Source organism: Aureobasidium subglaciale (assembly GCF_000721755.1).
Source record: "Aureobasidium subglaciale EXF-2481 unplaced genomic scaffold scaffold_9, whole genome shotgun sequence".
In the NCBI taxonomy this organism is placed as follows: domain Eukaryota; kingdom Fungi; phylum Ascomycota; class Dothideomycetes; order Dothideales; family Saccotheciaceae; genus Aureobasidium; species Aureobasidium subglaciale.
In genome coordinates this window covers 511,615-535,439 of record NW_013566986.1, presented here as the reverse complement: position 1 = coordinate 535,439, position 23,825 = coordinate 511,615, and the positions used below count along the sequence as shown (strand labels likewise).

The window sequence follows — 23,825 nt, the reverse complement described above, 5'->3', positions numbered from 1 at the left end:
GCGAGAGCTGCTGTAAGAAGGCATGATGATTTTCGAGATCTAAGCAAGCTCGCAGAAGGTCGAAGAGACGACGAGCGCAGGCACGTTCCGTTTCTCTGCTTAGAACTTGCAGCGCACCTAGAGGAGCGACCAGATTTAGTACATGAGGGCGGCACAATAGTCGTCTGTTGCTATGGCAGAGGGCTGGCAAATTCGAGGTTAAGCACGGCTTGTCGAGGTTGGCAGAAGTCTCTCTGGCCAGGGGTGGCTGGTTTGGCAGCGCCGCAGCGGGTCTCCGCGTGCAAGTGGAAGTGGAAGCCATGGCCAAACCTGCGACACTGTTACGCACGCCATCCCCCTACTGTTGTTGTAGCTGCTATTCACCACCGTAACCTCCGACTGTCGCCCTAATCACGTCGCGCCCGATTGCTGCCGCTCCGTCATAGCCTCTCCAAACCAAAGCGTCGATTGATTGCACGCGTCAAAAGTTTGACATTGCTGTCGGAAGAGCTTGCGCTCAAAGAGGCAGGAAATAGAGAGGGAAACAAACACAAACACAACCTCAGGGCGCACATTAGGCGGGCAGCCCTCCACAGAAAAGAGGAAAGTCCTTTAGAAGAATGCCCCTATGATCACGTCGTCCGACAATGTCGACCAACGATCATGACCGCGGAAGCCAAAGTAGAAGGGTAAGCGTGTCCAGGATGCGCCAGACGGCCAATCCCAGCGACGATCTGTTTTTGAGCCTCGCCATGGACGCTCCCGACAAAGGTACGACGACGACGACGACGACCGACCACTCCGTCGCCCAATCCACGCTTATGCAGTCCCAGTGCCCTTGCGCAAGCCATTGAACGTGCGAGAACGCGCTCCCTCCAACGAGAGCCTCAATGCCTCGAGGCTGGCCGAGCTGCGTGCCCAACACTCCCCGAGCCCTGCCCAGACTGCAGACCACGGCCAACGTACTCCCTCGCTGCGTGCGTCTATGCGCAAGCCCCGGTATGCCATTGGAACGACCACCTCTTCGTCCTTCGAGGCCGCTGCTCGCGAGTGGAACGCCTCTCCCGATGTGCTCAAGTTCCCTTCAAAGCGTCCAACGGGCCCCATCTCGGACGCCATACCGAGACAGCGTCGCATGTATCGCGTCGGCAAAGCCTACGAGCCCTTGACCACGTCCCGAAATCTCTCCAGCCTCTCCGATCGACTTGCCCAGGGTCTCATTACGCCGACCATGTCTCCCGCTCCAACTGCTCGCAAAGGATCCAATGCAGAGAGTGAATCCGTTGATTCTGTTAATGCTCCGTCTACAGTCTGGGACGAACTAGATGACCTCAAGTCTCGAATCCGTAGTCTCGAGATTGGAGGTAAGCAGTCACCTTCTGCTGCAAATGTCACAAATCACTCGTTCGAGCGTCCTCGTACAGCTACCACAGCACCGACTACTATATCTTCCTCGCCGAAACACGCTAGGAAACAAAGCAGTGTACCTGCTGATGCGAATACTCCCGGCTTGTCCACCGCTAACATCCATCCTTTACTACATAGCGCTCTTGGAAAGGCCAAGAACGTACTCAGCACACAACTTTATCGTTCTCTGGAGGCAACTGCTACCGATGCACTGGCACTTGCAGCCATGACAGGCAGCGGTGGACCCCAGGGCACTGCTTTCACGGCTGCATCCATGGTCAATGGCGCCACAGTATCTGATAGGCATATCAGGAGAAAGGCCGACAGTATGTGCAGGAACCTGACTGATCTTTGTATTGCGCTCTGCGAGGGTAGATCTGATCTTGCAAGCCCTGCCACCAAAGTCTCCCCTATGGACGTATCCCACATGCAATCGGAAACACCATCGTCGCGCTACGCCAGACGAGCCAGCCTGGGTCCACAGGATCTTCAATTGAGGACCGAACCAACAAGGTCTATGAGTCGTCTCGACAATCGAAGGAGTAGTCTACTTGGCCTAGGCTTGGGCAATACCATCAGCACCAGCCCGCTCGAGGCGCACGATCCATACCTAGGCCAGGAACTGTCACCAGGTCATGACCAGACTGATTACGCTGCACGTTACAATCGTCCAGGAACTAGCATGCAAAACTCGGGACACTCTCAGGCAGAGGACGAGGCTCCCCTGGAAGTCCCTTCGCGTGCCCCCTCTCGCGCCATGACAGAACTCGGACATATGAGACAATCCTCTACGCGCAGAACAGATTATGGTAGCGGCGTTCAACACTCTCCCAGTCTGCGCGAGACTCTAGCGGCGCGTCGTGCGAATGCAGTGATGCCAGCGGAAGGTAGCCAATACGGATCAACATCCTCTCATTCAGAGGCAACGAGACGAATCTTGGAGCGTCGTGCTGCGATGCAGCTCGAAGAGAGCCAGTACGTGCCTAAGAGGCGCCGTATTGCAAGCTTGACGCAATATTCCCCTTTGAGTCCTCGAATTGGTAGCGAGCCTGTCCGCACGAGCAGTCTCTCCAGAAGACGGAATCTTGTCGTAGAATGACAAAGCTAATGGCTTCCTGCGACATCTTCTTCTCTTGTTCTCTTCTAGATACATATGTAGAGCTTGAGCCGTTTTGCACAAATATGGCCAAATTTCTCGTCAAGCTAACTACGAAAAAACGACACTACACCATGATTTCCCTTAAATCATTGCACGCGAATAGTTGCCGATTCGTGAGTTTCAAGTGCGACCGCGAAGATCATGAGCGACCAGCCCAGGTTTCTGGGTGGCTGAGCGTGACGCACATCACGGGTGCCAGCCCACGTCACTGTGCAGGGAAGCGGCAGAGCATGTGAAAGAGCTGATATCAGTTTGCTTGGATGTGTGATCAACAATTCTTTAAGACCTGTTATCCTTGTGATACAAGAACAAAAGATATCTCGGCTTCTGCAGTTTCATCTCCAGTGCACTTTTGCTATCCATATTCCACGACCAACTTCTACACCCAACCCCACAACCTACCTCAAACAAGATGGAGTGGTCAAAGAAGCAATACAACCAGCAGTACGAGAACTGGATGCCTTGGGTTGAAGACAACGTCCTCTATTACTTCACCAAAGACAACAAAGCTTCATATGCTACCAAAGGTACCGTCTATTCGCTGTGCGACTTGTTCAAACACCATGTTAACATATTCCAAACAGATCAGCTTAGCAAGAGCAAGATCACTGGTAACGAACAAGTCGACAACCTTCAAGATGGCGTGAACAATCTCGCAGCCGGACAGATCGGTCAAGGTGGACTTTTACAACCTGTTGGTGACCACATCTCCAAGGAGGGCATCAACCGTGCCGAAAGAGGAGGCAAGGACGATAGCGGCAGCTACGCAGGTGCCATGAGTGACAACGCACAAGCTGGCGCCAGCAAGGTCAGCGAGGGCGCAAAGGGCGCAGGAAGCTACATGGGCAGCTTCTTCGGCGGCAAGAATGAGGAGAAGTGATCAGAAACCTGGCAAGTCAGGCTCTACCACGCAGTCCCTTTGGCTGCATTTCGATCTCCCTTTTCACGATTAACATGTTGCGATTTCGATCAAGGATGGGTTCTTTCAATTTTCTGGGTTTGGGTTTCGGGAGCGGCCAACGGTATACCATAATAGCTTTGCGCAAACCTTGCTTTCCTTGACTTCTGTTCTCGAGCCCTAGCTCCAGCTTCCATCTTCCGACATCGTGCATGCTGCATCAAAACCCGTCGGCTCTCAACTTTGTAGGCACGCAAGACAGATACGGGCAGGCTGAGCTGTGTACAGTGAGGCTCGCCGTTGAGGACGCTCTCCCATTTACACGACTTAGACCTCGGTAGAGCGTGTCTCCGCCATCTGTTTCTCTTCCCTGTCGCGAGAACAGGGCAGGGCAGACTTGACAAAGTTCAGCACCTACGAAACTGATCCTCTTTGGCCTTGTTTCTACCTTGTTGTTCCAGATGCCTTCGTCCCGTCTTTCATCACTTCCAAGTTCCTGGAACCCGATTGACGTCAGACGAAGATCAAGCAAGTATTGCCGACTCGAAGTAGATCATGTTGAAACTCGGCCAGTGCAAGTCTTTCTCCATGCACAACGATATCATTGGAAGTTGAAAGTACAGCGGTTTGAGTGAAAGCACCCAGGTAGTTAAGTGGATGCGACGGCGTCAGCACGTCGTCGATGCGTCCAACTCGATTGGCAATAGTTTCCCTCGTCTTTCGCAACCCATGACCCTTGTGAGCTTACCCTCTACTTTGCGACCGCAGACGAACAACACTCATCATTATGGTACACCTTGACACCCCTTGTCCGGATACTGGCATTTTCACCACGGAGGAGGTGCGGCCGCGGTCGAAGCCTTGCAAGTCAACTTCGCGCATCGTTTCCTTACCTCGTAACCACTACAAGGAGCCACCGAATCTGGCAGCTGGATTTAGATCACTTGACCTGTCGTCAGAGGCACCTGTTAGAGCGAACTTGGTGGCAGACAAGATCACCACAGACTCGTTTCGAATAACTCTGGAGACCTGGGGCGACCGATCGATACTATATTCGGCGAGCGCGACGTGGATTGAGCACAAGGCCAACGCTAAAGACTGCCTGTTCGGTCAGTTCGACACACATGACCTTCCCGCGAACCATGGAGCAAGCAAGAGGGGGGCACAACAAGAGAACTCGCGAAACTTCACCTTTCCCCAGGCCTTCAAGGAGGACTGCGATATCATCTGCTGGCTGAACCGGATAGACATGGCCAGTGGCGACAGGAACTATCGCATAAGAGCCTATGCGACTAATATTAGCCGCACCGGGTTCACTGCCCATATCGACACTTGGGGAGACAGTCTCCTCTTCGGAGGCGCAATGTGCTGGATCGCATTTCCGAAACGCAAACGCTATGTACAAGCAGGAAGCTTCCAAACAGGGGACGTCAGGAGCTGGAGCAATCCGATACCCGAGACCAAATCGCAAGTCAAGTTTGAGGCGGGGGCGTTCAAGTCGCATAGACCTGCTCCGACAGTCTTGTGCGCGCTGAACATGATTGATATGGCAGGCAACGCCGACTTAAGGGTCGCTGTTGACGTACGCGATATCGACACACAAGGATTCCGTTGGTCTTTGAAGACGTTTGAGGACAGTACGCTGTACGCTGCTGGTGCGAGTTGGATAGCTCTTGGTTTCGCATGAGCAAAAAGCAGTCAATTGGAACAGACGACTTCAGGCAGGTTCTGCATGCTGAAAGCTGTAGGAAGCCAGTGTCGTGCTGTTAGTGACGTAGAAGTGAAGAGAACGACAATTTAGTACTCCGTGCCGGGGACCTGCTCAACCAACAAATAGTGTATGATATGCTGTAGGTACTAACCGCTGTTGTACAGGACATCACTAGGGGAAGCAGGTGATTTCAAGCGCACCACTACTTTGACCTCAACGTGTGTTTTGTGCAACTTCCAAGGAGGTTTTCGTCACTATCCACCATCTGTGTGTCTGACGAGGTGACAGCCGTGGGGAGGGGCCATGAGGTCGAACCAGGGGCAGTGTAACAAACATAGCAAGGCTGAAGCACGCAAACGGTTATAGATGCTTGCGATGTTCTTGTTTCTATTTGTATGCTGTCCAGACTGTGCTCTCATCCATCAAGAAGCCTCTCTGATTTGCGGACGCTTTTCGGCTGACCGATCTGCGGCCAATGAGTGACAGCTTTGAAGACGTTCACCTTGAGCTTCTCGATACTTCCCTTTCTGCCACACTCAACTAGCAGTTTGTTATTGTCGACTCGCCCGCGCAAAAGCATTCACATATGATGTGCGCTTCTGATTCCTTCTTACCGCATTTTGCTCCATTCGTTGTCTGAGCTTCCATACAACACTAACCACGTCACGCCAACGCTCATACCGCGCACCACCCATCACGTTCTCCGACAAAAAGGCAATGGCACCCAACATCACCCTTCAACGTGCGCATTCGCCGAGCAGTGCTCGCCGCAGACAATTTCTTCTACCTGCAATTCTTCGTCACATCCAGGAAACGCGCAACGAATCAAACATGATTACCAACTTCATCAACAACTCCGCCAGCATGTCATCGTCTCTTGATCTCTCTGACCTCTCCGACGCGCTGGACTCTCCTGTCTCATCGGACAAGCACAGAAAACCCGCCAACACCAGAGGAGTTCGGTTCAACAGCAAAGTCAGTGTAGTTGAAATTCCAGCACCCGACCAGATCCAAGCACACCGTGTTAGCTTCAGCGACGAAGTGGTCGACATCGAGACAGCAGAGTCCGCGCTTCCGTCGCCGTCGTCCAGCCCTCCCAGAAAGCGTGTTCGCTTTGGTTGCCTCAAGAAGAATGTGCGTAAACATTTCTCGCATACGCCCATCTACAAGATGAAGATCTTCGATGCTATCAGTCCTCTCATGACGTCTAAGAAGAGAGTCCGCTTTGGCTGTATGAAGGGCGAGGTCCCTACTATTACTCACATGCACGACGAAGTGAATGAGCTGCTGGCCGACGAGTCTGCTACTTTCAAGCGTGAAAAGAGAAGAGGCTCAACTTCTACAGATGACGATGAGATGTCCGAAATGGCATCCAGTTCCGAAGGTCCTGGGCTCGATTGAGCAGGTGTCACTAGAAGTGACGACAGGCGCGCTTGAATTCCGATGACACCAAAGAACGACGTTATACCAGGAGATAAAATGCAGTGGGGATGCTAGGCTTTTGGCTTGCTGTGAAGGCTAGGTAGCTTTCACTACGACGGACAAACGAGATTATGAGCATGATTATGATGGCGGGCATACCGGGCAAACAAGGTTAGACAAGTCAGGACAGTGGCATCTTTATTGCTGCGTTTATGGCAACGGGAGAAATCAAACAAAACATCTCTTTCTCCTCTTTTGCGGTCCACTCGCTTGTCGGTGAGCATGGAGTGATAGGAGTGAAGAATGAACGTCACCGGTATACAGCTTGAGGGTCCGTGCGTGTCGCGTGCGGATATGCGGAGATAAGGTCCGATGACATATCGCTGCCGCTTCCGGAGCGCTAGAAGATTCGAGGAGCATACCAACATGCGAGCTGCGGCTACTCGATCACTTTGCAAGTAGTCGCTCATGCTCGGTGCGACAGGTCGGGCGTAGTCACGGTTCACCTCACCCAAGCCGCCAAACATGGCTCATATCGCCGAGAAATTGAAACAACAAGGCAACGATCTATTCAAGGCAGGCGACTACGCTGCCGCCGAGGAGCAATACACGGCCGCAATCACAAAGTACTCTCGCAACCCTTTGCTCTTCACCAATCGCGCCCTTGCCCGTATCCGTCTCCAAAGATGGCAAGGCGTCATCGACGACTGTCTCATAAGCATAGACTTGACTCCTCGGAACGCCTTCAACTTCAAGTCCTTCTTCTACCTCGCCCAGGCACAACTGGCTCTTCACCACCCTAATGAGGCTCTCTCTTCCGCCTTGACGGCATACAATCAAGCCATGCATCCTCCTGCTGCCGAAGCAAACAAAGCCAGCGCCGCCTTGCCCTCGCTCTCCGAACTGGTCCTCAAATGCAAGAAAGAAAAGTTTGCTGCTCGCGAACGTGATCGCAGACGGAAAAGAGGTGATATCCTGGCAGAGCTGGAGGAATCTCTCGAGACAAACAAACGCAATGATCTTCAAGACATTGAAATCGCCCTATCACAATCCCGAATCGGTGTAGTGGAGGCCCAGGAACGACGTGCAGAGACGCTAGACACACATCAGAAGAAGATCGACGAGCTAAAGACTGTATTTGCACTGGCAGACCCTCAAAATCATCAACCTAGGGAGGTTCCAGACTACTTGGTGGACACAATCAGTTTCGAAATCATGCATGATCCCGTCATAACAAGAACAGGGCACAGCTATGAGAGATCTACACTGTTGGAGCATCTCAAGAACAACCCTACCGACCCGCTGACCAGAGAACCTCTGACGGCTAGAGACCTGAGGCCCAATGTTGCATTGAGACAAGTCCTCGAGGAGTTTTGGAAGACGGCGGGCACTTGGGCAATCGACTGGTAGGACATGTCGTCCCCTCGTTTCCAAGTCTAGACTCTTGCTGCTCTTAACCATGGCTGCATCCCTACATACCCCTTTTTTCTTCTATTCTTGTTATTCTTCTTCGAGCATGGCCATGGCGTATGGATTGCATTATATGCGCTTTCTGCATCTTTGATCTTCTTGGTCCTTATTTATTATCAACAAGGAATACTCCATTAGCGAATTCTTCATCAAGTTCGGCTCAACCGAGTCAATCAACGTGCTTCCTGTGCCCATATGATCACGTCAAAGTTCTAGATTAGTTAACCAGGTGGACATTTACCCGCGATGTCTAATGCTCTCATGTTTTATCTACACTGACTGGCATATGCTAGCAGTATGCACTTGGGGTACCATACAGTCAGCAAAGTTTGCACATCGCAAGGTAACAAACATCCAGGGAAGGCTGTGCATACGGGCAGGAACAGTATCATCGACTATGTATGTTTTCTTGTTTTAGTCTATGCACAGCAGAAGATCAGTGGCGAGGTCGATGGAGCCGATAAGCAGCGTTCTGTATATCGTAGATGAACATGCAAGACTTGCTAGAGTTCTGAGTGCATGTATGTTCAAAAAAGGAAGCAGTAATTGTGCTTGATTGAGGCAGGTGCGAAGCAAGTATGCCTCGTCTCATTTACTCCTTCCTCTCCAGCTCCAAATGCAGTTCCACTGGCATAGCTACTTGGCCATATCTCGTGTAATCGCTGGGAGCACTCTTGTTCTTGCCGTGCAGTTGCCCAGGGAGTATGGTTGGCATATCTGAAAACCTCACACGAGCGATGATCAAGTACATCTTACAGACGAGGTGTCCGCTGTCCAGCAGGAAGCCCTGTTTCTCACCCAGCAATCGACGCTATCGCTTGGTGATATGCTCAGTTCTGCCTTACTCTCGACGGGGTCGCGCTCAAGGACATGTAGGAAAGACCTATTCCGAGCACTCGAGATGCCTCGAGGAGCGCGTACTTTTGAATATCTCACAGCATGTGTCAGTATCCTTATCTTGCGTTTGAGACCACGTCTAAGCTTCATTGACTCGAGTCGTACTTTGATCCATAGATTCTCATTGGCAAAGGTACAATGATAACCAACTTTCACTGAACGATCGTCACAGAGTGAAGATGCAAGCCAAATGATCATCAGATCTTGTTCCAAGTTTACTAAGAAATCAGGTGATCGACCATATGCATGCACATATGCCGGTACTTAAACAACAACAAACAAAGCAGCCATAATACTCAGCTACAAGTACTACAAACTAGGTACCTACCTTCTACGTACCAATCACGTGCCATAGTCCCGCATACTCATCTTCGATCTCTCCTTCCATTCCAAAAGATATCCTCGATCTAGCAATACTTATCTCAGCTCTAGCAATACTTATCTCAGCCTCAAGAGGTATCCTGGTTATCGATTCCGTGCTTTCTTGGATGCCGGTAAAAGACCGTTGTTCCCTCAGTGCATGTCCAATCCACCGTTAAACCCCTGAAACGAATCCGAAAAGCATGAGGTTAAACGCACGGGTGCTTGAAACCCGTTTCTGGCTTCCCCCTTTCTGCAAGCAGTGACAAGCATCCGAGGAAAGCAAAGCAAAGCCATCGCCAGAAAAAGCATACAATGTGGAATGTTCGGAGAAGGGCTAAATCGGGAAGGTCTAGAATGTTTGGTGGTTGTGTGAATGGATAACTGCTTTGTGATTTTTGAGAGTTGTAAGAATCAGACGACCATCTTCTTCGGAGGAACCCAGCCTTGCCGTAAGGGGATAGAAGCGGATTCGACTCTTTCGGTGTGTGTGCTAGATCAACTACAAATACAGAAAAGGAACGCCTGATCAGACCAATTATTCGCCGAGGACACCTTCCTCATCCTCCCAAACACACTAAACAAAGGAAAGGTGTAAACAACGGAAACCAAAACAAAGAAACAAACAGAAGCAAAAAGCGTCATCAGAAATCCTCGACCTTAACAGAGGAGTCCACCCGAGGTGTCGAAACGGATGTGCATAACGCCTCCCTGCCGCCCCCTTATCGTTCTTGTTGAAGGGGGCCGGCCGCAGGCGTTTGCTTCCTGTCCGCTCGAATCGAGCGGTCCAACAGCTGTCGAGATCGTGATCGATGTTACAATGCTAGCGGTGCTTTGAGCACTAGTACAAAAAATGCTGAGATCGCAGGAATTATCGATGCGGTGCTCGAGAGGAAAGGGAAGAATGATGGAGAAATAAGGTAATGGAGCTGGCTTTGAATGAGCAATGCTTTGCAAAGCAACGCGAACCATGGAGATTGGCAGGGGGAAAAAAGACAAAATATCTGGGGGTATAGCAAGGAATCGAAGGAAAGCGAAAAGTGAAAGGACAACTCCCCGACCGAACCAAAACATAGCCGCCTGTCCCAAAATGGTCCGACTCAAGAAAATTGCAAAGACAAGGAAATAAATGTGATCAAAGATTTTCCAGCGAACACCAGTAGTGGGAGCATCTTGGCTCTTCACTCTCTCATGTAGCTCGTAGCCCATCTGCGGCTGTTTCTTTTGTTGCCTCAATCACCCCTTCGAGGATGTAGTGCTCAGTCCTGCCAGCAGGCTGTAGCCTGGAAGACGCATACGCTTGCTTACAGACTGGCAGGATCGATAGTACCGTAATGCACGAAGCTTGACATGTCAATCTCTTCTCCATGTTGATTGTGGTGGTCATTTGCACCTAAGCTCGGGCTGTGGTATACATCATGGCCTTGGAGGTGAGAAGGATGGTGAGCTGGAGTTGAGAACGTCGAGTCATGCATCTGAGCAGGCGATTGGTACATCTTGCTGTCCTGGAACATACCAGCACCGTTCACCTTTGGTGTCTGGTAGAGGTTGTGGCCGTGATCGACATGAGCCATGTGGGTTGGCGACTGGAAAGCAATAGCAGAATCCTGGTGCATGGCCATCTGTGCAGGGTTAGGCGATTGTTGGTGCAAAGGCGTCTCGTTGGGCATGCGGAAGGGCAGGTTCATCTTGTTTGCAGGGATTGGCGAGTTGTAGTCGTAGTGTGCCTCTGATAAAGACGAATCGAAACCCATGTGCTCGTCAGGAAGAGGGCTGTGGAATCCGATGCCCATCGACTTGTTGTAGACGTCAGAAGAAAGACACAAAGCGTCGTCATTCAAGCCGTTGTCTCCTCCAGGTGTGCTGAAGATGTCATCAGAGTGGTTGCGTCCGAGACCATTGAGGGGCGGTGATTGGTCGGCAATGACCGGGTCGCCGCTAGAGAAAGAGACAGGGGTGTTACTAGTACCAATCATAGCAGAAGGGTCAACGGAGAGGAAGGAGCTCGAGTAGGGGGTGTTGAGATTTGAGTGAGCCATCATATCACTGGTAGGACCAGGGTTGAAGAAGCCGGGAGTGCCGAAGTCACTGGGAGAATTAAGGGTGGTGGCAGACATGGGGCCAGCAAACTGTCTAAAGTCCATGCCGTAGCCGGCAGAGGTATCAATACTGAGGTTGTTAGGGCCCATACCTGTGGCGAAGCCGTGGTGATGTTGAGGCTGGGGAGCGAAGATGGCGTTGTCCTGCAGGGGCTGAGCGGGGGCGTTTGACTCGTGCTGAATGAGGAACGAGGGCATAGGGTTGTTCCTGAGCATCGAGAGATCGATGGCGGCGGGCACCGAGCGACTGCGCTGTCTCTTGTGGCCACGAGGAGCAGGAGGGCCCATGAGACCCATGGCAGAATCCTGGAAGACACCCGAGTGGGGGTGTACCAAGTGGTTAGGCTGACTCGCGGGTCTGAAGTTGACAGGGGAGACAGGAGCGGAGGCAGCAGCCATGGCGAAGTGGGTGGGATCAAGCATCGTGTGGCGGTTCTGGAACGAGTCGAGCGACACAAGCTTGGCCAATTGGCCGCTGAGAGCCTTGGAGGGACCACCGAGCTGGTGGACCATGATCTTGCTGGCTTGCTGATCCTCAGTGAAGTCGCCGCACTCGTAGAAGCCGCCGCTACCCGAGCTGTCCATGTAGAACTTGGGCGGGCGGATCAGCTCGACGACCAAAGCGCCCAGCCTCTGGGAGGCGCCCTCAGCTGCGCTTGTGATCTCGCCTTGGACAAGGTTGATGTTTTTGATCCATGCGAAGGGGTATTCAATCTTGTAGCCGGCCGAGTCGTTGTTGATGTAGTACGTGACACAAGCCTTTTCGGGCGAGTAGAAGATGATCAGGTCCATCTGACTTTGACCGACTCTACGCCAGGATCCAATTGAGAGAGAACGGCATGCAAAGTGTTGGATGACTGCTTAAGGTTAGCCGTATGGTCACAGATATAGAGACAGGGATCTCAAACATACCAACTTTTCCGGTGCCTGCATCGGAGTTGAGGCTCATAGTGCCAGGAGTGTAAGGGTAACCGTTACCACCGGGACCCACGAGGTTGGGGAAGAAGCCCTTGCCAGACTCAAGCGCTTGCATGGCCAGATGGCGACGCATTGACTCGGGAATGCTTTCGCAGTCCTCGCCATTCTCAATGCTTTTTCTTGCAATGTTCTTGATCTTGGCACGTCTGTGATGGCGTTAGAAGCTGTGATATGTTTTGTTTGGACTTTGGCATATGTACCTGTTCTGGAACCAGATCTGGACCGATCTCTCGGTCATGTTGATCTCGTCTGCAATTCTCTCCCGGACAGCAGCAGTGGGGGTGGGGTTCTTGTTGAACTCGACTTCCAAGGTGATGAGCTGGTCCTGGGTAGCGCGTTGTCTTTTCTGATTCTTTTGCTGTTGGGTGAGAGTGCTCTTGCGCGGCGGCCTCCTTGAGGAAGAACCACTTGCGGTAAGGGGAGTCGCAGGCGAGGGGGTGCCGGGCGAGGCCGAGTCCATAGGGCCCATATCCTTGGAGTCCATGATGTATATGTTTGTGATTATAGAAGGCTTCTAAAGGATGAGTTTGTTGTCGATGTTGATTATGAGCCGCCAGTGGCAGATGCAGCTGGGCAGGGTCAAAGAGACAGGCAATTTAGACCGAGGCTGATGCAGGGTTGGGAGTCTTTGTCTGCGTGTCAAAACGTGTGCTCGATCGAGACAATGCCGAGAGCAACAGCGGATTACAAGGCACGGGGTGGTCAAAGAGTCGGATTAGGAAGGAAGCAAGGAGCCTGTTGTTGTTGCAAAGAAGGAGAAGGTGTTGACAGCCGGAAGGAGTGACGGTCTGCCGAGACTGGCCAAAGCAGTGGAGCAGGTGCAAGTGCAAATAAGTGCAAGAGCGTGCAAGAAGCAAAAAAGGAAGGAAGGATAGGATGTGCGTGGAATTAGACCGCAGCTTAAGGGAGTGATGAAGCGGCGCACAGGAGCAGAGCAATAGAAAGAGGAAAAGAGAGATGTTGCAAAGGGAAAGGCGAGGATAAAGTGCTTTGGGCAGGCGAAACACACACGAGAAGAGCGTGCCCTCCCCCCTTTGAGAGAGAGACTGGTCCACGGTCCACACTCCACAAGTCCACGCTTCCTCGACGAGTCGGAGCAAAGTCAAGCACAAGCGCCAAAACCGCGCGAATCACGTTTGTGAAACGCACGAGGCACGACCCACTTGTCCGACCATACCGCTTTAGGCCACGAGCCCCGTGGTCGCTCGTCTGTTTATCATAAGCTCCTCCAAGTGCGCTTCCAATCGCCCGACCGCTATGATGCTCCGTCGTGCCGTCATGGCGTTTGTGCCTCTTGCTGCTGTCGACTTCTTGTTCCCGCCCGCCCCTCTGTCTGCGTCAGCGTAAGCCAACTGTTGCTATCCATCTTATCAAGACTATGCCCTGCGAGAGCCAACGTGCGCAGTTTAGGCACACGAACACGTCCAAAAAGATCCACCACTGTAAATAGCTGCTGCTGTTCCTGCTCCTGCTTCTGCTCCTGCCGCCGCCATCCGCTATCCTCCTCGACCTTTCTACCAATGCCAGGCGCAGATGTCGCGAGACGGCAGCTGCCCTGCATGCCACCAATGTATCGTGCCGTAGGTTAACTTGTCTCCTTCTCGACTCGCTCACCCATCTCGCTGCCTTGGCGACCAACTCGCGTTACCCATCCCCGTGCCCTGCTAGTTCACGAATAGCAACCCACTATCACGTCTGTGACTTCTACTTTGGCGGTCCTCGACCGCGTGTACGGCACGATTGGGCCTATATGCCAAAAATGCACACATCCTACCTCCTGACAAGCACTCGATCGATGACCACGCTCTCTGCAACAGCCTTTCAGGCACAACGTCCACATGCAGTTCATACGAGCCGCAGACAACTTTTTTTGTCAGACATGCTGCGTCGACGTTCGGCTATTTCTCTTTACCACGGTCGATACCTCGATTGCTTATCGGCCGTATCACCATTCTCGTCCTAGCTCGTCTCGATTGCCCCCCTCTATCTGCGCGCTGGACCGACGTCACGTCAGAAAACGCCGTACTCTGCCGGTGTTCGCGCTCTTCGGACACTGGCTCGCTGACCTGATCGGCAAGTGCTTTGTCTTGGCCCCCTGGCCCCTGTTTTCGTGGCTTGACGATCCTTGAAGAAAACGCAGGCACCGCTCAGGAACACCCGCCGCCAGCACGAGCTCTCAACGTTGCGACCCACAGGAGCTCGAGGATGCCAACGGTCGGGGCAAAACACTAGCGCGGTGAGCCGCAGAGACATCGGAGCTTTGTCGTCCGGCACCCCGGCTGAACCCTTCTACCACATTCTTGATGACCAGGGTCGCCAGATCTGCATGCAATCAATATATGATTGTCCGTCCCCGGAGTATAGCAGAGCAACCTCGAGTAGTACAGGTGTTCGCATGACTGAACTGCATATCTGTGGACATATCACAGGAAGTATTTGTGTCTCTATTAGAGGCGGGCTGACTCGAAATGAATCATGGACGTAAGTGGAGGTAGGCTTTCTATTTTTGCTTCAGATAACCGTAGCGTCGCTTCTCTGTACCTCGGAGGTTCCTCCCAAGTCTCAGAGACATGAAAAAGGTACCTCAAGGTAGACTTCTCGATCTGGTATCTTCTATGATTCGGTATCCGATCTAAGCCACATGTGAATCATGACGCCTGCTGCGTTTCGAGGTACGACGAATGTCATGGCGTGCCACGGTGCGAAGACTGATTTCGTACATTGTAAGGAGTGTTCAGCTGGAAAGATGAAACATCTCCGTACCCGAAAAGTACTTATGCCAAGGGCACGAGCCTTCCTTGTCTGGCACTTCTCTGTCAGTCCATGTACGTTGCTAAGTTATGATACGAGATCTGTAGATTCAGCAGAACTCTATTGGGTAGATTACTGAGATGGATGCACTGCTTCGCTGCTATAGGCTGCATCTTTGTACTCCGCACAGTGCATGACTTCTTAGCAGATGCTTGTATTCCGAGGGCGAGATACACATGTGCCGAACTGGGAAATCAGTGCGCTTGGTATCAAGTTTCACACTTTGGTCAAGGCGACGCTAGAATATTCTTCCACCATTCCACTGCCAACAACTCAGCCTTGCCTCGAAGGCTATCATCGCGATTCTGTCATCCAGATTCAGCCCTCTTGTCGCACCTATACAGCGATTACGAAGTCCCAAGAACGGCAGATACCATATGGTGCCCCCGGGGCCGGGTGTGCAACAGTGGCCTTCTAGAAAACAACTTCCCTGCCGTTTTGTTCAGCTGCGACCGGATGAGGCTTGCCGTGTCCTCGAAAAAAGCTTGTAAGGCTTCAGCCACACCTCTCTGAAGCAGGCATTCTGAAGTAATGGTGAAGCACAAAGCCGTTTGCCAGTATATCCCGGGAAGTGGAGATATCATCTCAAGTCTTGAAGTTCGTCTGGAGCGACGTCATGATGTGAACATAAAAACCACAGGGCGGCCCGCCCCAAGCAGATGTGTCTAGGGCTGTCAGACGACTCGTCCGCCTATGAGTAATGCTTGGTCACCGCCAACATGATGCGACGGTCATGTTGAGTTCTGTAATTGTGAGTCAAGCTGTCAATACCTGAGATCGTCTGACATGTTGACAGTGTGATTCTCCAGTCCCTGACACACGTGTTTGATGCGAGCCGGTGGACGAATCTGAAGAGCAGAGTATAGAGACGCATGATTTGGCACAGCCTGTGGACGCTGCGATAGCCATCGCTTCAAGATCTCCTGCCTTTACCATGCAGCCTTCTAGTGCCTTCTTCCTTCGAAGATCGCCGTCACATTTATCGGCGAACGAGTTTCCTCACATCGATGCCAACAAGCATAAAAGCGCCGCCGTCTTCAACACAGTAACAACATAGCTTACAAGGCTGTCAAGAGCATCGGACACAATTTTCTGGCTGTAAGTAACAACCACCGCTATCAGGCATTACCCGATGGCCGATTATTTTCCAGGAGCTCGCATCTCAATGCCCGAGACTTAGTACAGAACAGGCCACGAATCTTCGTAAAGTGGATATGGTGTCCAGCAGTCTTATGTTGAAGGTAAGATATCGAGATAGCCTCCTGTCCACATGGTCGTCACGGGTCACAATGCAGCAGTCGGACGACATGACGGTTCCTGAACTCGAGATGACGACGTCAGAAGTCATGATGTGATGTCCTGAAGACTTCCATCAGGCGACGGCCAGGTCCATCTCCACTGGAGACGGGAATGTCTGGTCCAATCGCAGGACTTTGTCTCTAGGCCAGTCAAGATGGACGATGAGACTAGGATCTAGGATCATGGTAATATGCTGGATCAAAGCAGAAGGCCATCGCTCAAGCCACCAGGTGTTCGATCTCGTCCTCATCAGTGCCGCGTAATGAGCCAGTACGATAAGAGCTATCGAATGACGATCAGCCAGCATATCGAGGAAAACTGTGCTGACATCGATAGGCCACATCTGAATGTACATTGGTCCAGGAACTTCCTGGTGGTGCGCCTCCATGATTGCCATGTAGTGAAATACGGTCTGCGCAGCGTGTAGACATGAAGCTGCTTCATCGTCGTGACAATGTTGCGATATGACACCACGCAAGATCGGATATGCAGGATATACGTTGTCCAATGTCGGTATGAGCGCCGTGTAGTCCGTAAGAACGGCTACTTTTTGTATTGATTCATTGTGCTGAAGTACGTGCCATTTTTGCGTAAGAATAGTTTTGATGCCTCTGCCAAGATGGAAGGAATTAAGCAGTTCATCCACAGGATCACGCACCAATCCAAGGCCACGGGGGTCGTACGCAGGCTCAGCAAGCGCAAATATAGAAGTGATGGCGGCGAAACCCAAGATCGCTTGGCTGTGTTCAGGAGTGCCGTCTATGATGTGAGGACGTACAAGAGACAAAGCAGCATGCTGATGAGAAGCTGCTCTGGATAGGAGCTCCAGCCGATGAGGTTGTTCCGAGTATAGGTGTAGTGCTGCCAGTGCAAGTGTGGAATGCATTAGATAATCAAAACGTAGAGGCAGTTTTCCTTCGTCCTTGTTTGGCTTGTGGTCCGGTGTTATGGTGTACGCAGTACTAGTCATGGATTGATGGAGCAGTTCCAGATCCGCCATAGGCAGGGACGACTCAGAGTTACCATCGTATTCGGTGATGTTGTGCGAGATCGCGTTGAATACCCTGGTATTGACGGAGACATCTGAACCGGGACTTTGAGCTGTTGTGAAGCTACATTCGACTTTTCTCTTAGCGCATCCACCACACGAGGGCTTCCCTTCATCACACTGTATTCACGTTAGCTACACAGCAATGTCAGACACTTGAGTAAAGAGACCTTGTAGTGACGTTTCTTGCATTGATCACAGCCAGCACGTGACTTCTTGTGGGTTTTGCGTTGCCGCTCTCCAACTGGACCGCCCCTCATGATGCATGTCCAATGTTCTGGTGGATAGTATTGAACAAGGTCAAAGTTTTTGGAAGAGGAAATGCGCAAGCGAAGATCGAACGCGCAAATGACGGCGTCAGATAACGAAGCCCATGGCTTTGCCGACCCCCAGAAGAATCTCCTCAAGCCCTGGCCACGTCTGCCACTTTTAGGATGTGTCCAAAGATAACGAAAGACGCGTGTGCACGATTTTAGCTGAGGGAGCGCTTCCAAAGTAAGCTCTATAGATGTTCACAAGCATGCGTTCGCCCTTCTTGACGTCTCGGCAGCGACACCGTCAAACAGGAAAGCGCCAAAATTCTGGGCGCGCTTACCTCGGTAATCATATCCGTGGTAAGCCCTGTGTACCATACGGGCTCAAATACGCACCTGAGGCTTTCCACAACGCTCAATGTAGTTTTCAGCGTGATTGCGAATATCTCGCCTTCCAGAAGTGCGACGCTATTGGCTATCGGGGCGATGATGAATGTACAGCCACTATGCCTCCGTATGGTACACGCATTGAAGAAGGTGGGAATACTTAAGAGAATCAATGCCTCGATTATCAGAATCATTCCATCACAAGCATCGCTCTCCTTCGTCGCATATACCAAGTAAAGCGCAACTCAATTCTTCTCAGGATTATCTCATCTCAAAGACAACATGGCTCTCGCTCCGAGCAATATCGATCCCGACCACCTTATTCTTTATGCCTACACACCCTCAGCCGCCGCTGCTGGCGCCTTCATGGGGATCTTTGGAGTAGCGACTATTGCCCACATCTTCTATCTTCCCAAGCTACGACAATGCTTCTTCATCCCGATGATTCTTGGCGGTATTATGGAGGTTGGTGGCCTTTATGGTCGATTCTGGGGCCATAGCGATCAGAACAACTTCAAAGCATATGTACTACAAGCTCTGCTCCTGACGCCAGCACCCATATTCCTCGCGGCCACGATGTATATGACACTAGGCAGAGTTATCGTTGCTTTGGACTCGGACAGAGACCATACTCTCATCCGTCCACGTTGGCTGTCGAAAGTCTTCGTGTTTTTCGACATTGTCTGCTTTGTGGTCCAGATAGGCGGTATAGGGATGCAGTGCTCTATCTCAGCCTCGGCACAGAAGAATGGCCGTACTGTCACGATCATTGGTCTGATCCTCCAGATCTTCATCTTCGCGTATTTCATCATCGTGGCACTGGTTTTCCACAGACGCATGAATGCTCGTCCTACCGCAATCTCGGTCCACCACACCATCCACTGGGTCAGACATTTGCGCGTCATGTACGCGACCAGTGTTCTGGTGAGCGTCAGAAACATCTTTCGTGTCGCTGAATATGTCGAAGGCGCTGATGGTGCGATCGCACACTCAGAAGTGTATCTCTACATCTTTGACTCAGCATTAATGGCGGGCCTCATGTGGGCATTTGTCATTGTACACCCTGGCAGACTTCTCAGAGCGATCAAGAAGCTGAAGAATCGCCGCTCTGCAGAGATGGCGGAAGGAGAAAAGCTCGTGGCGCGCCAGGACGCGTATCAGCAGATGGACGCATAAGCAGTAGACTCGTTGACCATAGATCGCTGGCTATCTGGCCGTTGAAAGTATAGATTTCCTTTGTCCTTTTCCTCGCTTCTGTCCTTAGACTAGCCGGTTTCCTCTTGACATACAAGACGATGTTGATGCAAATGAACCTCGTCCTGACTAGCTCTCACACACCATGCAGTGTTACGTACTGGTAGATAGGCTGTGATAGCCTTGCACCTGACATGTTCCGATGAATTAGAAGCGCACGAGGATATACACATGCCGGTAATCCAAGAGATAGAGGTCGCGATTGAGGTCGAGGTGGAGCGAGGCAGACGGTGTGATTGGTTGAAGTGCAGCGTCAGCATCAGCCGAATCGGGCGGAAATGACAATCGAGACGCGACTTCCAGCAGAAACGCGGGGCCTTGACAAACACGCGTCGTCCTACCACCGATTTGCCTGCTTCCATCACAACGACTTCCATCATCAAGATGCCTGCCGCCAAAGTAAAGGACGTACAGCCGAGCAAGCGCGTGCTTGTCGATGCACCGTCTTCCCGCCAAAATATCCAGACAGACAATGCCTCTAAGCGCAGGAAGCTCAATGGCGGACCCAAGAACTTCAAGACACCGGGTGGGCCCAACTCTAGTCAAGTCAAGAGCCAGTTCGAGGAGGAAGTACTCGAGAAGTTGACTCAAGATCTTGATGACCTCAAGCAACACAACGCCGAGAAAGACCAACAATGGGCTCGTCCGAGTCTCGACGACTTCGATGAGACGAGAGACAACCTGTGCTTCCAGCAGATTGAAGTCGAGGAGGGCACTCTCCATGGTGGAAAGACCTGTGTCAAGCTGTTTGGTGTTACAGAGGTAATAGCGTCGTGGCAGAGACCATGTGTTGGTGCATGCTAACCAAATTCCACAACCAGACCGGCCATTCTGTCCTGCTACACGTCACCGATTTCATGCACTACCTCTACGTAGCAGCACCTCCGTCGTTCCAACAGAGCGACTGCGAGGCCTTCAAAGCATATCTCGAAACCCACCTCGCTCAGCACCAGCCCGTCATCTACTCGGTACAGATGGTCCTTCGCGAGAACCTGTACGGCTTCCAGGGCAATCAGAAGAGCCCCTATCTCAAGATTACCGTCACCGATCCCAAACACATCAACAAGCTGAGAACGTCAATAGAGAGTGGTAGTGCCAACTTCAAGGGCTTCTGGAAAGGTGCAGATGGCGGTGTTCTCACCTTTGACAGCATCCAATATGTGCTCCGTTTCATGATCGACACAAAGGTATGCGTAAACCACGTCAGCCTCGCCTCATCGTCGCTGACACAAACAGGTATCAGGAATGTCCTGGGTCGAAACTCCCGCGTCAAAGTACACCATGATCCCCGCTCGCGACAGGCATTCCAACTGCCAGATCGAGGCCTATTGCCATTACAGAGACCTCATCGCCCACCCTGCCGAAGGAGAATGGGCCAAGATGGCGCCTCTGCGAACTCTTTCGTTTGATATCGAGTGCGCTGGCCGCAAAGGCATCTTCCCGGAGGCCAACGTGGATCCCGTCATTCAGATCGCGAACGTCGTCACAAGATACGGTGAAGAGAAGCCATTCGTGCGCAACGTTTTCTGCTTGGACACATGCAGTCTGATCGTCAACACGCAAATCTTTGAGTTCGCAGATGAGGACAAGATGTTGATGGCCTGGCGAGACTTCCTGGAGAAAGTTGACCCCGATGTTATCATTGGCTACAACATCTCAAACTTCGACTTCCCTTACCTACTAGACAGAGCGAAACATCTCAAGGTCGGAAAGTTCCCGTTCTGGTCAAGACTGCGCAACGTGCAGTCTGTCGCCAAAGACACGAACTTTTCGAGCAAACAGATGGGAAACAGAGACACAAAGGCAACCAACACCAACGGACGTCTGCAGCTCGATCTTCTCCAGCTGATCCAGAGAGATCACCAACTTCGAAGTTACACTCTCAATTCAGTATGTGCCCACTTCCTGAACGAGCAGAAAGAAGATGTCCACCACACCATGATCACCGAGCTTTTCAACGGAACGCCAGAGTCACGGCGTCGATTAGCAGTCTATTGTTTGAAAGATGCCTACCTTCCACAGCGCCTTATGGACAGACTTCTGTGTCTTGTCAATTACACTGAGATGGCCAGAGTCACAGGTGTGCCCTTCAATTATCTCCTCTCTCGTGGTCAGCAAGTCAAGTTCATCAGTCAACTCTTCAGAAAGGCTCTGGAACAACAGCTTGTCATTCCCAACCTTCGCAGTGAAGGAACAGATGAGCAGTACGAAGGTGCCACAGTCATTGAGCCTACCAGGGGTTACTACGATGTGCCAATTGCTACATTGGATTTCGCTTCTCTGTATCCAAGTATCATGCAGGCTCACAACTTGTGCTACACAACTCTGCTCAACAAGAACGCCGTTGATAAGCTGGGCTTTGTGAAAGACGAAGATTACATCGTCACGCCAAACGGCGATCTCTTCTGTACGGCGAAGATTCGTAAAGGTCTTCTTACGCAGATTCTCGAAGAACTCTTGGGTGCCAGAAAGCGAGCCAGAAAGGAACTGGCTGTTGAAACAGACCCTTTCAAAAAGGCCGTCCTGAACGGTAGACAACTGGCTCTGAAAATCAGTGCGAACAGTGTCTACGGTATCACGGGTGCAACAGTCGGTAAACTTCCTTGTCTTGCCATCGCCTCAAGTACCACATCCTATGGTCGTCAAATGATCGAAAAGACCAGAGACGAGGTCCAGAAGCGCTACACTATTGCCAACGGATACACCCACGACGCAGAGGTCATCTACGGTGACACTGATTCGGTCATGGTCAAGTTTGGTCCCAATGATCTTGCAAAGGCCATGGAGTTGGGAGAAGAAGCAGCCAACTACGTCTCTTCCAAATTCATCAAGCCCATTAAGCTAGAATTCGAGAAGGTCTACTTCCCATACCTGCTGATCAACAAGAAACGTTACGCTGGACTGTACTGGACAAACCCAAACAAATGGGACAAGATGGACAGCAAAGGTATCGAGACTGTTCGAAGAGACAATTGCCGACTCGTACAGACGGTCATCGAGACAAGCTTGCGCATGCTGTTGATCGATCGTGATGTTCAGGGTGCACAAGAGTAAGTTCAACTTTAGCCATTACTGCCGCAATTGTCACTAACATGTTATAGTTTCGTCAAAGAGACTATTGCCGAGCTGTTGCAGAACAAAGTAGATATGTCCAACTTGGTGATTACCAAGGCATTGACCAAGAATGACTACGCTGCAAAACAGGCTCACGTGGAGCTCGCCGAGCGTATGAAGAAGCGTGACGCTGGTTCGGCACCTGCACTCGGTGATCGTGTCGCATATGTCATGGTCAAGGGTGCAGCGGGCGCAAAGAACTATGAGAAGTCCGAAGACCCCATCTTTGTGCTCGAGAACAACCTGCCCATCGACACAAGATACTACCTCGACAACCAGCTTGCCAAGCCTCTTGGTCGTATTTTCGAGCCTATCTTGGGCGAGAAGAAGGCAGGTCAGCTTCTTACTGGCGAGCATACTCGATCCATCAGTGTCGCCGCTCCAACCATGGGTGGTCTGATGAAATTCGCCAAGAAGACCGAGACGTGTATGGGTTGCAAGAAGCCTCTGACCGGCAAAGACGAAAAAGGCGGTGCCGTCTGCGAAAACGACCGTGACCGCCTTGGTGAACTGTACCAGAAGACGTTGAGCAAGGTCGCCGAACTCGAAGTCCGCTTTGCCCGTCTCTGGACCCAATGTCAAAGATGCCAGGGCAGTATGCACAATGAAGTCATTTGCTCGAGTAGAGATTGCCCGATCTTCTACATGCGTATGAAGGCCAAGAAGGATGTTGAGGATTCTGGCAAGGAGCTTGTTCGCTTCGACAATGATGGAGCTTTGTGGTAAGGAAGGGATCGATGACATGGCGAGGCGTTTCTGGCGAACATGGATTGAGATGCATCATATTGTTTCATGAAGGGGACGGGACAGTAGTGTCAATGAGAAAGATCGAGACTCGATACTGTCGAGCAAAGCATATGTATCGATATATGGCGAACATGAGCTTCAATGACAAAAGCATTTAATAACATCAATTGGTGTCTTTCTGAGCGTAATCATCAGCCTGAATGCCATGGGAATAGTGGCCGAGATGATGGCAAACATTACCAAGGAAAGAGCAAAGAGACGCACCGCACCTTCCGCGATGCGATTGACGAAGATGGTAGACAAGAGGAGAGATGGTAGATATGGAGAGTTGAAAACAGAGTGATTGTGCAGTAGCAATAGGTGAACAGGTAAACACTGACTGATCCATCATCGACGTAGAAGTATTCAACAAATCCTTTGCAGTCGACACACGACAAGGACACAGGCTTCAGAGCGGCGAGTTTGTACACACTTGAAGAACTACAAGACGAAATACACCACGTATCTCAGTTGATTGAAAGAGGAGAATTG

At 51.4% G+C, this 23,825-nt stretch overlaps 9 protein-coding genes across 9 annotated transcripts; 7 read left to right on the top strand and 2 right to left on the bottom strand.

The window, feature by feature from the left end:
- The first annotated feature begins 632 nt into the window (after positions 1 to 632).
- Positions 633 to 2,721, top strand: AUEXF2481DRAFT_687053 (uncharacterized protein). The gene has a single exon (XM_013488906.1). It carries the CDS (start codon positions 965 to 967, stop codon positions 2,483 to 2,485), a length of 1,521 nt encoding a protein of 506 aa, XP_013344360.1. The 5' UTR covers positions 633 to 964; the 3' UTR covers positions 2,486 to 2,721.
- AUEXF2481DRAFT_687052 (uncharacterized protein) lies at positions 2,722 to 3,433 on the top strand. Its single transcript, XM_013488905.1, has one exon. The coding sequence runs from the start codon at positions 2,958 to 2,960 to the stop codon at positions 3,423 to 3,425; it is 468 nt and encodes a 155-aa protein (XP_013344359.1). The 5' UTR covers positions 2,722 to 2,957; the 3' UTR covers positions 3,426 to 3,433.
- Positions 3,434 to 4,230: 797 nt separating this feature from the next.
- Positions 4,231 to 5,130, top strand: AUEXF2481DRAFT_88569 (uncharacterized protein; the record flags this gene model as incomplete). The annotated part of the gene is made up of 1 exon (XM_013488848.1): positions 4,231 to 5,130. One exon carries the CDS (start codon positions 4,231 to 4,233, stop codon positions 5,128 to 5,130), a length of 900 nt encoding a protein of 299 aa, XP_013344302.1.
- Positions 5,131 to 5,871: 741 nt separating this feature from the next.
- On the top strand, positions 5,872 to 6,555 carry AUEXF2481DRAFT_4725 (uncharacterized protein; the record flags this gene model as incomplete). Its single annotated transcript, XM_013488626.1, has 1 exon — positions 5,872 to 6,555. The coding sequence occupies one exon, from the start codon at positions 5,872 to 5,874 to the stop codon at positions 6,553 to 6,555; it is 684 nt and encodes a 227-aa protein (XP_013344080.1).
- A 546-nt stretch (positions 6,556 to 7,101) lies between these two features.
- Positions 7,102 to 7,986, top strand: AUEXF2481DRAFT_29187 (uncharacterized protein; the record flags this gene model as incomplete). Its single annotated transcript, XM_013488702.1, has 1 exon — positions 7,102 to 7,986. One exon carries the CDS (start codon positions 7,102 to 7,104, stop codon positions 7,984 to 7,986), a length of 885 nt encoding a protein of 294 aa, XP_013344156.1.
- Positions 7,987 to 10,607: 2,621 nt separating this feature from the next.
- Positions 10,608 to 12,864, bottom strand: AUEXF2481DRAFT_4723 (uncharacterized protein; the record flags this gene model as incomplete). The annotated part of the gene is made up of 3 exons (XM_013488625.1): positions 10,608 to 12,259; positions 12,315 to 12,526; positions 12,581 to 12,864. The coding sequence occupies 3 exons, from the start codon at positions 12,862 to 12,864 to the stop codon at positions 10,608 to 10,610; spliced, it is 2,148 nt and encodes a 715-aa protein (XP_013344079.1).
- Positions 12,865 to 16,563: 3,699 nt separating this feature from the next.
- On the bottom strand, positions 16,564 to 17,798 carry AUEXF2481DRAFT_29185 (uncharacterized protein; the record flags this gene model as incomplete). Its single annotated transcript, XM_013488701.1, has 2 exons — positions 16,564 to 17,658; positions 17,709 to 17,798. 2 exons carry the CDS (start codon positions 17,796 to 17,798, stop codon positions 16,564 to 16,566), a joined length of 1,185 nt encoding a protein of 394 aa, XP_013344155.1.
- Positions 17,799 to 18,268: 470 nt separating this feature from the next.
- AUEXF2481DRAFT_39618 (uncharacterized protein) lies at positions 18,269 to 19,659 on the top strand. Its single transcript, XM_013488765.1, has one exon. It carries the CDS (start codon positions 18,462 to 18,464, stop codon positions 19,353 to 19,355), a length of 894 nt encoding a protein of 297 aa, XP_013344219.1. The 5' UTR covers positions 18,269 to 18,461; the 3' UTR covers positions 19,356 to 19,659.
- Positions 19,660 to 19,817: 158 nt separating this feature from the next.
- On the top strand, positions 19,818 to 23,273 carry AUEXF2481DRAFT_4720 (uncharacterized protein; the record flags this gene model as incomplete). Its single annotated transcript, XM_013488624.1, has 4 exons — positions 19,818 to 20,195; positions 20,255 to 20,620; positions 20,670 to 22,483; positions 22,535 to 23,273. 4 exons carry the CDS (start codon positions 19,818 to 19,820, stop codon positions 23,271 to 23,273), a joined length of 3,297 nt encoding a protein of 1,098 aa, XP_013344078.1.
- Positions 23,274 to 23,825: the final 552 nt, after the last annotated feature.

What these genes read in the sequence shown, in the direction of transcription:
- AUEXF2481DRAFT_687053 (XM_013488906.1), top strand. Translation starts at nt 965, where the DNA reads ATGCGCAAGCCCCGGTATGCCATTGGAACGACCACCTCTTCGTCCTTC.
- AUEXF2481DRAFT_687052 (XM_013488905.1), top strand. Translation starts at nt 2,958, where the DNA reads ATGGAGTGGTCAAAGAAGCAATACAACCAGCAGTACGAGAACTGGATG.
- AUEXF2481DRAFT_39618 (XM_013488765.1), top strand. Translation starts at nt 18,462, where the DNA reads ATGGCTCTCGCTCCGAGCAATATCGATCCCGACCACCTTATTCTTTAT.